Raw genomic sequence first — 13641 nt, 5'->3', positions numbered from 1 at the left:
ACAGGGGCCTCATGGAGGGCTTCATTAGATGTCTGCAGAGTCTAAATTCCAGAGACTGCCTAGTGCCAAAGAGAAAGGAGTGGCAGGTCTCACACTCTGATGGAATGTGTGATCTCCCAAGGGAGCTCTCAAGAGGGTCACTCACTGGGAAGTCCTGAAGGCAGGCCAGGCTGGATTTGAAGCTCAGAACCCTGGTCACACTAAATGCCCTGGGAGAACAATGGAAGGCAAGGCAGACCCCCCCATCCCCACTCACTATAACTAAACTATTAACTATTGGTCAGGGCTCATTCTACCAGAGCTCAAGGAACCCCTCCCCGACAAGATCAACAGAGCAGCAACCTGGGGCTTCGGTCACATGGTTACCAACCACTATGCCCTCATGCAAGCCATGGCTGTGGTTGCTTCCTCTGGTTCAGCGATACTGCTGACTGGTGCAGAGCATCTCCTTACACCCGCCTCCTCAAACACTGCTCGGGAGTCACCTACAGTGAATACTCATGGAGACCAGCATTCAAAGAAGAAGGAAGGTTACTTATACCTTATAGTAGCTAGAGTTCTTCAAGCTATATGGTTCCCCTGTGTATTTGCATCCCATCCTCCTTCCCCACTGCTCAGCTCCTCTTCAGATTTGTGGTAGAGCAGGAATTGGAGAGGTGGCTGGTCCGCACTGCCCCTTATGCCCTCGGTTCAGAGCACATGGAGACGAAAGGCGCAGGTGCAAACCAACAGACGCTGCTATTGAAGAATTTCTGGTCCAAGGCAAAGAGAGCGCATCCAAACCCCCAGTGAATATCCATAGGGACCACCAAGAACCACCAAATTTAGGTACTAGAAAATAAAACCTATTGGATTAAACTAGCCTGCTTCTTCAGTCTGAAGAGCAGCATTGTGTGCATGCACCTGTCCCATTTTTACTGCCCTAGTCCGTCCCCCCCCCCCACACCTCTCATTTTGTTCTACTTACTCTCATTCTCCTGGTCCTCAGGGGGATAGACAAGCCCCTGGAATTCCACGTTGACATGGATCTCTATTCCCAAGATCAAGGCAACCTTCAAGAGGATGAGCTGGAGCTGACGGATACCTGCAGGACAGGAGACAGACTCAGACGATAAGTTAATATTGTATGAAAACAAAATCTACCTGTGTTATAAATGTTCATCAGTGCACATCTTATGGAAGGACCAGTTACTACAAAAGCCTCTTCAGATCATTTTTATAAATAAAGAATTTTATAAGATGTTTTTAAAGAACACAGAAATCAGTCTCCCAGACCAATGGGGAAGTTCGTCCAACACCTGCCTTCCTATCCCAAGGATTGTGGTTCAGGGTTCATGGCAGGGCATCAAGCTTCACACTTTCTGCTCCTTCAAGAGCTAGCACAGCTTCTTAGAGTGAGGTAGGCAGTTCGTAGGCCTGGAGGAATACTACAGGAGATAAAGACACTGCTACTCTGCAGGAAAAACTCTGCTGGCTAATTCAGGACTCCACTTAATTGCTGTAATTTGTGGCGGGGGGAAGGGAGAAGAGACGGACAAAAGAGGATGGAATGCTCTGTGTGTCTATCTATACGATCAAAATTCCAGAGAACTTTCTGTCAATCCTACTGGAGGCCAAGTCCTGTTTATCAGCTGTTGCTAGGCAGGATTTGCTTCCCTATCTTCCAGCTTTTGTTGGCTCACCACTTGGTAGAAAACATCCCCGGGGGTTAAAAAGAACTGGCTGGGGACATGCCCAATACATGATCAAAAACAATGGAATGCATTACCCTGCTGACTGTGAAAGCATAGTCAGTCAGCAGTAGATCCCCCATTTAAATCAAACCTATCTTATCTTCCCAGTAGCTTGATTCCTAACCCTCTACCCAATCAAATCCTACTCATAGTCTGGCAGCTTTCCTTGTCTTCAGACACTTTCCTAAAAATGTTAAGTAGTGACTCCATCTTCACCACTCCTTTCCACTCTTCCAAATGCATAGATTACAACCTATGTGAAATTGTCTTATATTTGCCTGTGCCAGGAGTGTTATAGCTTTATTGCTACTTTTGGGGGTTTTGTAGGGCCATAGGCAAAGTGTGATGTTCAAGGGTATTAGGCCATTTTCGGCAACTTGCCTAGCATTTGTAGTGTGACAGTTGCAGGGGTAAGACTGAGGCACTTAAAGAGAATTATCAGTTGGAAGGGGGGGGCTGGTTCCCCAAGTCTAATTTTCACAGAAGAAAGGAAGGGTTCATGGTAAGATCATAGGTGTATGCTGGGCTGCAATTACAGGTTCTGCAACAGCCCCTCCTGTAGCCCACGTCTTGGTCTGGCCCAAACAATGCTATAAAAACATAGGCCTGAATTGCATCAGAGTCACATATTACAGGGACACAGCAGATCAGAGGAGCTATTGCTGAAGATCAAATGTTACTGAGTCACTACATATCTCCCACCTTTTCCCTGAGGAGAAGGGAGATCGGATGTGTGGATAACAGATGCTTTACTTACTGATGTGGTCGATGGCTCCTGCGCAGAACTTGCCGTAGAACTTTTTGGCGCCAAGGCCCCGCAAGTCGTGTATGGTGAATGGCCAGAGGTGCAGCACATTGTTGCGAGAGAAGGCATCCCGCTTTTCTATGACCACCACCTTGGCTCCTAGTAAGGACAGGTCGATGGCTGTACGAAGGCCACAGGGTCCAGCCCCAATTATGAGACACTGCAAAACATTGGCACCAAGCAACATTATAGACCTGAATAAAAAAAATAATATTTCTACCACAACTTCAAAGCAGCGCAAGGCACTTCACTTAGTCCTATTGTCCTATATCTGCATCACAAGCTGGGATTTCACCAGATACAAACCCTTTAGATGTCACCTGCATGCTCTGTCACTAATCTGTTAATGCAGTTACTGTGGCTTGAATTAAAGCAAGCACGTTACCCCAGCAGAAGTGGTGAGGAGCAAACAAAGCAATTGTGCATTTTCAAGTCTTGATGAAGAAGTGTGCCAAGCTGTACTCTTCCATCTTCGTAAAATTTGAGTAGTGTCAAGAGTTCCAAAGGATCCTGGCCCAGTTTGTGTTAATTTCTCTCCTTAGAGCAGGTAATTGAGCCATTTTCTCTTACTACTTTTACTTCCCAAAGCCTGAATTGGCCATTTAGGAGGCAACTACCAATGGCCTTTCCTACACGAGGCTTTTTCCTTAAAATTTCCCACTGTCGTGGAGCTGCACCAGTGGTAGCAATGGTGAGAGTACTAGGGTAGGCAAGACACAGGAGCTGGGATATTTTAACCAGTAGCTCATCAAGATCCATTCTGAGCAGCACGGGACAACACTGCAGTAAAAATGCACAGATTTGTGTTTACTTTACCATTCCTACCATTGCCACCATCAAAGCAGCAACAGTGGGAAGTTTTAGGAAACAAAATTTAGCATAGACACAGCTCTTCTCTAACTGACGAGGCAATTTCTAGCAGGACACATTTCCCTTCAAGTCTATTTCTGCTGTGTGTTCTCTCTTCCTCCAACCTCATTCTTCACTCCACCCACAAGCACTGTTAGTAATAAAGGAAAGTAACTGGTAACCTGAACATAATTACAAAGCCAGATATCTTTGAATAGCAAGAGCACCATAATGTCTTAGTAGGATTAAAAAAAACCAAGATGGCATATTGGCATTACTTACCCAGAGTGCAATCCTATGGCCTAAGAGAAACCCTGTATACTAGCCCAAATGGCTCACAAGGTGATGTGTAGTAAACAGTCCACCTTTATCATATTATTTTTCTCCCTGAAAACATAGTGTGATACAGCATGGCCAGAGTGCAGTGGGAGAGTGATAGATGGGAGATATGTAAGTCCCAGGATGATGAGAGCCTTATTCCCTGTAAAGGGAAGAGAGGCTGCTACAGTTTAATTAGAGCACCTGAAGCCAATTAGAGCACCTGAAGCCAGCCACCTGATAAAACCCCCTCTGCTTCAATCAGACAGTTGGAGGAGTTGAAGCAGAGTGGTTTGGTGTTGGAGCAGAGAGCAGTTTGAAGGAGAGCAGCTGGAGGGAAGCAGAGGAGAGTTTGGAAAAGTGTTGTGGCAGGCCAGAAAACTAAGACCCTTGGTAAAGGGAAACCCGGCTTGTACAGAGCCGAGGGACTCCACAGACACAAAGGGTTGAGAGAAACTTTGCCCAAGCAGAGAGAGGGCAGGAAGCCCCACAAGATGAAGGGCCAGAGAGGGAAGTAGCCCAGGGGAAGGAATCGCTAGTTCATGTGATTTGCCGCTACCCCTAGGGCTCCTGGGCTGGGACCTGGAGTAGAGGGCGGGCCCAGGTCCCTCCCTCTCCACTCCCCTTCTCTGGGATACTAGTGGGACAGTTAATGCCCCAAACCAGGGGCGAGAAATGGTGCCCTGAACACCCCCACAAGAAGAGAAAGCACAGGACCCATCATAGTAGTGCCGGCAATTTGTCACAATAGGAACTGAGTTCTGTTCAATACAAAAAACACCTGATGGAGAGTCAGTGATCCTACACACTTTATACCTAAATGAAGTGTGAACACAGCCCAGATTCAGACATACATCTTAGGCTGCTACATAAACATTTTCCTAGGCCTTACTGGGGCCTCTGGGTTGGATATCTCCTATACTCCCTGAGCAGCTCTTAAGCATGCTAGAGACTGATCAGAGCCCCAATTGCTGATTAAATGGTCCTTCCCAAAACATGAACATCAAGGCCACATGTATATAGACAACTTTCTGATGACACTCCCAATGTGAAGTAGCCATAATGGTCTCTCCCAAAACATGAAGCTGTTTGAGGTCTGTGACAAAGTTCCTCCTCTACCTTGGTGGGTCCTGCGCTTATTGGCGGATTTGCTCACCTCACAGATTCACTCTGTGGGTCAGGAAACAGCCCAGAGACCTTCCCCTCTGGTAGAAGCCACAGTCCAGGTCAATTCCTCCTGTGTTTGATCAGGAGTTGGGAGGTTTGGGGGGAACCCGGGCCCACCCTCTACTCTGGGTTCCAGCCCAGGGCCCTGTGGACTGCAGCTGTCTAGAGTGGCTCTTGGTACAGTTGCACGACAGCTACAACTCCCTGGGCTACTTCCCCATGGCCTCCTCCCAACACCTTCTTTGTCCTCACCACCGGACCTTCCTCCTGATGTCTGATAATGCTTGTAGTTCTCAGTCCTCCAGCAGTATGCCCACTCACTCTCAGCCTCTTGCTCCCAGTTCTTCGCACACACTTCCTCTCCTCTGGCTCCCTGGCTCCCCCTGGCCTGGCTGGAGTGAGCCCTTTTATAGCATCAGAGGGGCCTTAATTAGAGTCAGGTGCTTAACAGCCTCACCCGACTCTTAGCAGGTTAATTGGAGTCAGGTGTTCTCATTAGCCTAGAGCAGCCCCTGCTCTGGTCACTCAGGGAACAGAAAACTGCTTATCCAGTGGCCAGTATATCTCCCTTCTACTACTCTGTGGCTCCCAACTGGCCTGGGTCTATCACAGATCCCACTGGTCAATCATTACAATTAAGCTTCAGGCAGAGATCTTAGTTATGATCTGAAACTATGAAACCAAAAAAGGAAAGGCACCACAACAGGTTCCCCAACCAAAAGAACCATCAAATAAACAATTCAGGCCGCCAGAAAGAAGGCCAGCTGAAACATTAAGTGATTTACAATATGATTCCAAAAAAGGGTTCCAGATTAAGTCAAACTTTCAACTCACTCCTTGAAAGATTTTTTTCCTCTCTATTAAGCACTTGCAAAAAGTCCTAGATCAGGAGGATCTGGCAAGTTTTTCCCATTTGTTACTGATTTCTTTGCTGATAATACAATTCTCAAAAACTTTTCTTCCATCTGTCAAGGTTACGAAGAGGATAAGTATTACCTAGTAGCTGAACAGCTGCATCTTTATACAGTTAATGACCACACCATTTTTTTCGCAACCACATCCCCAAAGAGGACTAAATAAGATATAAGAGTCAAGGCCACATTTACACAGCCAACTTTTATTTTTCTGATGACACTCCCAGTATGAAGTAGTCATGATAGGATCCAAGAGAGTAAATGAATTATTTTATACTGGACAGCTCATAAATTCAGGTCCACAGAATGTTCCTGTATATTAATTATCAATGATTTTGTCCTAGTAAGGTCAAGATCTGTTTTTCTTAAATTCTACTTCTCATTCTTTCTTCAAATGCAAGTTTAGGTCATACTTAAGCATTCAGATATTCTGGATGTAGCCTGTAAGGCATCTAATAATATACTGATGGACGTCCATTCTTGTGCCTCCACAGGACGACTTACTAAAAAAAGATGGTTACTCACCGTTGTAACTGTTGTTCTTTGAGATGTGTTGCTCATATCCATTCCAGTTAGGTGTGTGCGCGCCGCGTGCACGTTCGTCGGAAGATTTTTACCCTAGCAACACTCGGTGGGTCGGCTGGGCGCCCCCTGGAGTGGCGCCGCTATGGCGCAGGATATATACCCCTGCCGACCCATCCGCCCCTCAGTTCCTTCTTGCCGGCTACTCCGACAGTGGGGAAGGAGGGCGGGTCTGGAATGGATATGAGCAACACATCTCGAAGAACAACAGTTACAACGGTGAGTAACCGTCTTTTCTTCTTCGAGTGATTGCTCATATGCATTCCAGTTAGGTGATTCCCAAGCCTTATGTAGGCGGTGGGGTCGGAGTTAGATGTTGCAGAATGCAAAACTGCTGAGCCAAAGGCTGCATCAGCTCTGGACTCTTGGACCAATGAGGCAAAGGTGTGGACCGAGGACCAGGTAGTTGCACGACACATCCCCTGAAAGGGTATGTGAGCCAGGAAGGCAGCAGAGAAGCCTGAGCCCTGGTGGAATGTGCAGTAAGGTGGCTCTATGGAACATGGGCCAAAACACATGAGGTGCGGATGCACAACGTCATTGAAGATGAAATCCTCTAGGAGGAGACAGGTATGCCCTTCGTCCGGTATGCCGGTACGACGAAGGTTTGGGGGCATTAGGAAAGGGCTTTGTCCGCTCGATATAGATTGCGGACGCCCTACGGACGTCTAGGGAGGGCAATTGTTGCTCTCCTTGCGATGAGTGTGGCTTCGGAAAGAAGACCGGAAGGAAGATATCCCGGTTGATATGAGAGGCCGACACCACCTCAGGGAGCAAGGTCGGACGTGGTAACAACTGCCCTTGTCCTTGAGGAACACAGTATACTGTGGGTCCATTGTGAGAGCCTGAAGCTCGGAGACTCGTCTGGCCGATGGAAAGGCTACAAGGAAAACTGTCTTCCAGGACAGGTATAGCAACGAGCATGTTGTCAGTGGCTCGAATAGGGCAGTCATAAAACCGGTTAGAACCAGGTTGAAGACCCAGGTTTTGGCGGGGCCAACTGAGGGAGTTATAAACGCTCCAAGCCCTTGAGGAACCTGGAAACCACAAGGTGTAAGAATACGGAGCGGCCACTCTCTGCTGGGTGGAAGGTAGAGATGGCTGCCAAGTGTACCCTTAATGATGATCGCTGTTTGAGAGACCAGAGGTAGGCCAAGATGGAATGGATCGGGACCTCGGCGGGAGAAACATTGGGTGTTTCGTAGCAGCAGGAGAAACGCTTCCACTTGGCCAGATACGTTAACCGAGTGGAAGATTTCCTACCACCCAGGAGAATCCTGTAGAACCGAGGTAGAACAACGTAACTCGGAGCGGTTTAGCCATGCAGCAGCCATGCTGTGAGGTGCAGGGATTACCAGTCTGGGTGGTGAAGCTTGCCGTGATTCCGTGTCATGGGGTCTGGATAAAGAGGCAGGGGAATAGGGTTGGCTACCGACAGGTGTAGCAACGTGGTATACCAGTGCTGCCTGGGTTACGCTGGAGCGATCATGATCAGGTGCGCTCTGTCCCTGCGGAGTTTTAGCAGGACCCTGTGAACCAGCGGGAACAGTGGAAAAAAGTGTACAGCAGATGGCTCATCCACAGCATCAGAAAAAACCTCCAAGATCGAGCCTAGGGAGAGGCCTTGGAATGAGGAGAACTTCTCTCTCTTTTCGTTCTCGCGAGAGCGAAGAGGGCTGTGCGGGGAAAGTCCCACTTCCGGAAAACGGAATGGATAACGTCCGGAGGAAACGACCACTTGTGAGACAGGAAGGATCTGCTGAGGCGATCCGCCAGCTGAAACGCCTGGTATACAAGGCAGACTGCTCTCAGCTCTCGGACACTGATGTGTAAGGCCAGCTCTTGAGCCGACTGGAGGCCATGAGAGCGAAACTGACCCAGGTGAGCACCCAGCCGAGAGATGGGGTGTCTGTCATGAGGGACCCCGAGGGGTGAATGGAACAGCATCCCTGGATACACCAGGGAGGGCATTGAATCCCGGTCAAGGGAGCCTAGGATGCTCGGGGGGAACGAGACGACCATGAGTATGCTATCTCTGCCCGGGTGGTACACCAAGGTGAGCCACGATTGAAGTGGACGGAGGCGAAGCCTGGCATGTTTGGTTACAAACGTGCAGACAGCCATGTGACTCAGGAAACCTAGGCAAGTGCGAGCCAAAGTTGTCGGGAAGGTCCGTAGACCTTGTACAATTGTTACCATCGCCTGAAACCAAGGCTGAGGTAAGCAGGCTCTGGCGAGACTGGAGTCCAGGATGGCCCCAATGAAATCTATTCCCTGTGTGGGAATCAGAGTGGATTTTTCTACCGATCATCAGGCCTAGACACAGGAATAGGTTCGTGTCGATGACCACATGACTGGTAACTTGGACTCGGTGGTCCCTCGAATGAGCCAATCGTCTAGATACGGAGAATGTGTATCCGACGGTGGCGAAGAGAGGCAGCGACTACCCCCATGCACTTTGAATACACTTGGGCTGTATAGAGGCCAACCGGGAGGGCCGTATACTGGAAATGACGACAGTAGGCCCCAAACCGGGGGTACCTTCTGAGTGGAGGAGAAGAATCCTTCTGAGGGCAGATGGCCCCAAAGGACCTCTCTGGTGGAGTTTGGAGGAGAAATGGTGACGTGAAAATACGTGCCCTTCATGTCGAGGGCGGCATACCAGTCTCCGGGATCCAAGGATGGGATGACTGTCCCCCTGGGTACCATGCGGAACTTAGCTGTATCGTGAACTTGTTGAGTTCCCGCAGGTCTAGGATAGGTCTGAGACCTCCCTTCGCCTAGGGGATTAGGAATTAGTGGGAGTAGAACCCTTTGCCCCTGTCGTCCTTAGGTACCTCCTCTATAGCTCCGATGAAGAGGAGCGCCCGCACCTCTTGCAAGAGGAATCGCTTGTGAGAGGGGTCCTTAAGAGGAACGAGGATGGGTAGGCTTTTGCCCCATTGGTGGTTAGAACCACCCTAGTTTTGGCTCCTTTGGTGTCCTGATTGACGCCTACGACCGTGTAAGCCACGCCCGCTGGCAAAGTCCTGTCTTTGTCTAGGCGCAGGGTAAGAGCGGTGAGGCTGGGGACGGAAAGGTCGGCGCTGAAGCACCGGCATGTGCATGCCGAGAGAAAGCGCAAAGTGACCCTGCTGCCCTTTAGGCTTTGCAGCCTAGGGCCAGTTTCCCCCCCCGAGAACAGGCCTTTGCCATTGAAGGGCAAGTCCTGTATAGTGTGCAGCAGCTGCGAGGGAAGGCTCGATAACTGGAGCCATGAAATGCGCCTCGTGGCAACACCCGAGGCCAGAGTCGTGGCAGCAGAGTCAGCTGCATCCAACGAGGCCTGGAGGGAAGCTCTCGCCAGCTTCTTCCTTTGCTCCAGGAGGGCATCGAACTCTTGACGGGAGTTCTGAAGAACCGACTCTGTAAATTTGCCCACCGCCACCCATAGTAGCGGCTAAGCAGGGCTTGCTAGTTTGCTACGCGAAGTTGCAGGGCCCCCACCGAGTACATCTTACGGCCCAGTAAGACCATTCGCCTAGCCTCCTTGGATTTAGGGGCTGGTGCCTGCTGGCCATGGCGTTCCGTCCCATTGAGGGACTGGGCAACAAGGGAGCAGGGCGGGGGGAGATGTACATATAGGTACTCGTACCCCCTGGAGGATACCATGTACTTGCGTTTTGATTAGAGGAGGGCCCGAGGAGTATGTTCCTGCCCCCGCCTCATCCGGGGAGGAGGAAGAAGAAAGGCCAGGGACAAGCGGGTCCTGTGGGGCTCGCGCTCCTGGACGACCTCCTGATCCGGCGGTATCTGGGAGCCCGGTTGAACCGGGGCTTGCTCCGTACCGGTCGGAGGGGGACGGCTAATTGTCGCCTCTGGCACCCAGAGCTCCGACGGAACAGAGCGAGATGGGATCACTGGTACGCCTCTGGTGTGGTAGTACGCCCAAGGTGACCCGAACGACCACTGATAGGTCTGCTGGAAGACTCTGGAGGGCACATCGGAAAACAGAGTACTGCGCATATGAAGTGTCCGCACGGGACGACTGATATGTGGCTGGATGGCCCTGGAGGAGCCGAAAAGCCCTTGGTAGAGTCTCCCTCTCTGACGTCGCTCGACGCGGCACCGGGGATCGGTACCGGGAGGCATACCGGTACCGAGAACGGGACCTGCCACCGGAGCGGTGCCGGGCGGTCGACCGAGATCGCGAGGCTCGATGTCGGGAGTGGCTACGGGAGTCCCGGTGCCTGGAGCCATGCCGGGTGCTGGATTGGTGCTGAGTGTACCGGGCCGGCGAACGGGACGCTGACCGGTGCCGCGAGTACTACTGGTACCGAAATGGAGAACGGTGCCGAGACTGTGAGCGGCGTCGGGACCTCGATCGGTGACGGGACCGAGAACGTCTGCGGAACCGCGATCGTGAACGGTGCCGCTCTGCGGTGCCGACGGAGGGTGGTCTGATCAAGGCAGGCTTGCCGATCGACTATATAACCCGCCCCGGCGGTGCCGGGGGTTGAGGCAGCGCAGACGCCGTCATTGCAATCAGCTCCCTCGCCGTGGAAACTGTCTCCGGCGTGGAGGGAATAGTGAGCTCGACCACAGCTTGCGCTGGGGAGCTTTCAGGCACCGGACTCGACGGCTCTTGCGTGGCCGGGGTCGACGGTGCCGGTATTGTCGGTGCCACGGCAGGTATTGGAGCCGGTCCGACTTAGTATAGCACTCGGGCTGCGGAGCAGGCGGCTCTGACGCAGCTTAATAGCGAGCTCAACCACGGCTTGTACCGGGGAGCGTTCCAGCACCGGACTCGACGGCTCTTGCGTGGCCGGAGGCGACGGTGCCGATATTGTCGGTGCCACGGCAGATATCCGTGCCGGGCGATCCGACTTAGCAAAGCGCTCGGGCTGCGGAGCAGGCGGCTCGGACGCAGCAGGAGTCCTGTGCCTCTTCATCCTCCAGGAGAGGGATCCGTGCCGAGTGGACGTCGGTGCCGGCGACGGCCGGTGCCGGGAGGCCTTGGCGGTACCGGTGATCCGGTGCCGAGGGAGCGCTCCTTGAAGACTAACCAGCGCTCGGTGCCGAGAGCGGAGGAGCAAGAGCTGCCTCCCTCAGGAGCTGCTTGAGACGAAAGTCCTGCTCCACTTTGTTCTCGGATTAAAGGCCTCACAAATGCGGCACTTATCAGTTAGGTGAGATTCCTCGAGGCACTTAGGAGAGGATCTCTTGTCGGCATCGGCTTGTGGCCGGCCGAGCATTGTAAAACCCTGTGGACCGGGCATCGTACCTGGCACCGGGTGCGGGGAAGGGGATAATCCCCGAACCCCTGTAAATTAAATACATTAACTATACTACAAACGAATAAAGTTAACTACAACTATATAAATCTGAACTATAATTAACGAGAGAAACTACGAGTAGCTAGGGAAGTGGAGGTCAGCTAAGCTGCGCTCCACTGTTCCAACGACCGACACGGGCGGTAAGAAGGAACTGAGGGGCGGATGGGTCGGCAGGAAAAAACTGAGGGGCGGATGGGTCGGCCATAGCGGCGCCACTCCAGGGGGCGCCCAGCCGACCCACCGAGTGTTGCTAGGGTAAAAATCTTCCGACGAACGTGCACGCGGCGCGCACACACCTAACTGGAATGCATATGAGCAATCACTCGAAGAAGAAAATATTACTACTAAGCTAAGAGTCATTCAGAGATCCCACAGATATTTAAGCAATTATTTTTAAACTGATCCTCTCTCTTCCTCACACTTCCAACCCCTTTCCAGGTCAAGCCCTCATGCAAAAACTGGCTCGCCTGTAAGAATGTTCAGAACTCAAAGCGCTATGTATTGGATTTATAAGGAGGTGCCAACAGTAATTTAGCTGAAGCTCTACAATTGGAGACAGTGACAAGTTCTAAACTTGAGGTGGGAATTAGGATCAATAGCCGCAACAGCTGTGCGCATTATACCCAACTTCCCCCTCAAAAACACCCTGTAGCTGAGATTTTTCAGGAACAAGAGTAAAGACATTCCAAGCAGTGGTTCCCACAGTGAAATAACCCCATAACATTACATTTTTAATGCTTATGCCACAGTGTGTGTGTTCAAGTTTGAGCAAAACACCGTGCGCAACTCTTCTGCTTTAATACTCTATAACCCTAATTTTCTGGTTAGCTGCATATAGGCAACATTCTGCAATGACCGGACTCTCACACTTGCAGAGTTTTGGGCTTCAGTCCAACACAGCTCTTAAGACTGCAGAGCTAAAGCTGAGATTCACAGGATTAGCACCCCTCTCCAGTTTCACAGCACCAAGGCTTCTGATTACTTCAGCCCCTCAATTTCACCCCAGTTTGGATGGTCTGAAACCTTCCCACAAATTGGTCTAGTGTGTATACACAATATGACAGAACTGAAGTTATTGTAGAAATGATAGATAAATGTCCTGACTTAACATATGTAAAATCTTAGCCCTTAAGGGAAACTTCAGTGTAGGTTTTTTCCGTGTGTGTGTGTGTGTGTGTGTGTGTGTGTGTGTGTTTTAACTAGTAGTCTGCAAACTGTGTTTAAAATCGGGAATATAAAAAATTATAAAAGTGAACAACTAACGTAAGCTTTCGTTAAGTCAAATAGACTCAACTCTCACTTGAGCACTATTCATAATACAACTATGGTCATTTCTCAGATGTCATAAAAAAGTCTTAATTCAAAAATTCAACCAGAATCTGAGACAAGTAATAAACAGCATTAGAGAAACTAGGTAAAAGTAAAAACTCATATCTGCATTGCATTTCTCTACACACAAACAGCCCAACACGGGCTCTCTCTTTAAAGGCATGTAGCAAATCTTAGAAAGCTGTCCATAGGTCTTCAAGAACATAACATTAGCAGTAAATATTTAATACTGTAGCCTTTAGTTACTAACCCTATAAAAAACAGAATCAAATAAAAAAACAAGGAAGAAACTAAAATAACCTTCTAATATCCAAGTGGGGATTAAAATTCAGTCATCTAGATTACAGGTCACTGACTGCACATTAACAGAAATTACTTTCATTTCAGTTTCTGTAATACAGTAATTAATCAAGACATTTGCTTCCTCAGGGAAGGTGAATATATAGCAATGAACAACATCTCACTCTTGGTGGGAGAAGGAAGACATACTCCCATTCTAATTTCTGGAGTTTCTTAATTGTATCATACTCCTCTCTCTCACCTTCCTTTTAAAAAGAAATTATTACCAAAAAATAATTCACGAGTATATTTAAATGTATAATTACTGAAAAATTATTCTATGCAGATAA

General features: G+C 49.7%; 1 protein-coding gene across 8 annotated transcripts in view; it reads right to left on the bottom strand.

Moving 5' to 3' along the window:
* The window catches only part of MICAL3 (microtubule associated monooxygenase, calponin and LIM domain containing 3), a 261040-nt gene that overhangs the window by 155204 nt on the left and 92195 nt on the right, over positions 1-13641 (bottom strand). For all 8 annotated transcript variants that reach the window (XM_039545905.1, XM_039545912.1, XM_039545923.1 and 5 more), the window contains exons 4-5: positions 2491-2698; positions 968-1084 (exon numbers count right to left, since the gene is read on the bottom strand). In XM_039545905.1, coding sequence (XP_039401839.1) covers positions 968-1084; positions 2491-2698 — 325 coding nt within the window. The remainder of the gene's footprint in view (positions 1-967; positions 1085-2490; positions 2699-13641) is intronic.

Source organism: Mauremys reevesii, linkage group 1, assembly GCF_016161935.1.
Source record: "Mauremys reevesii isolate NIE-2019 linkage group 1, ASM1616193v1, whole genome shotgun sequence".
Lineage (NCBI taxonomy): Eukaryota > Metazoa > Chordata > Testudines > Geoemydidae > Mauremys > Mauremys reevesii.
This window is presented reverse-complemented; position numbering and strand designations above follow the sequence as displayed.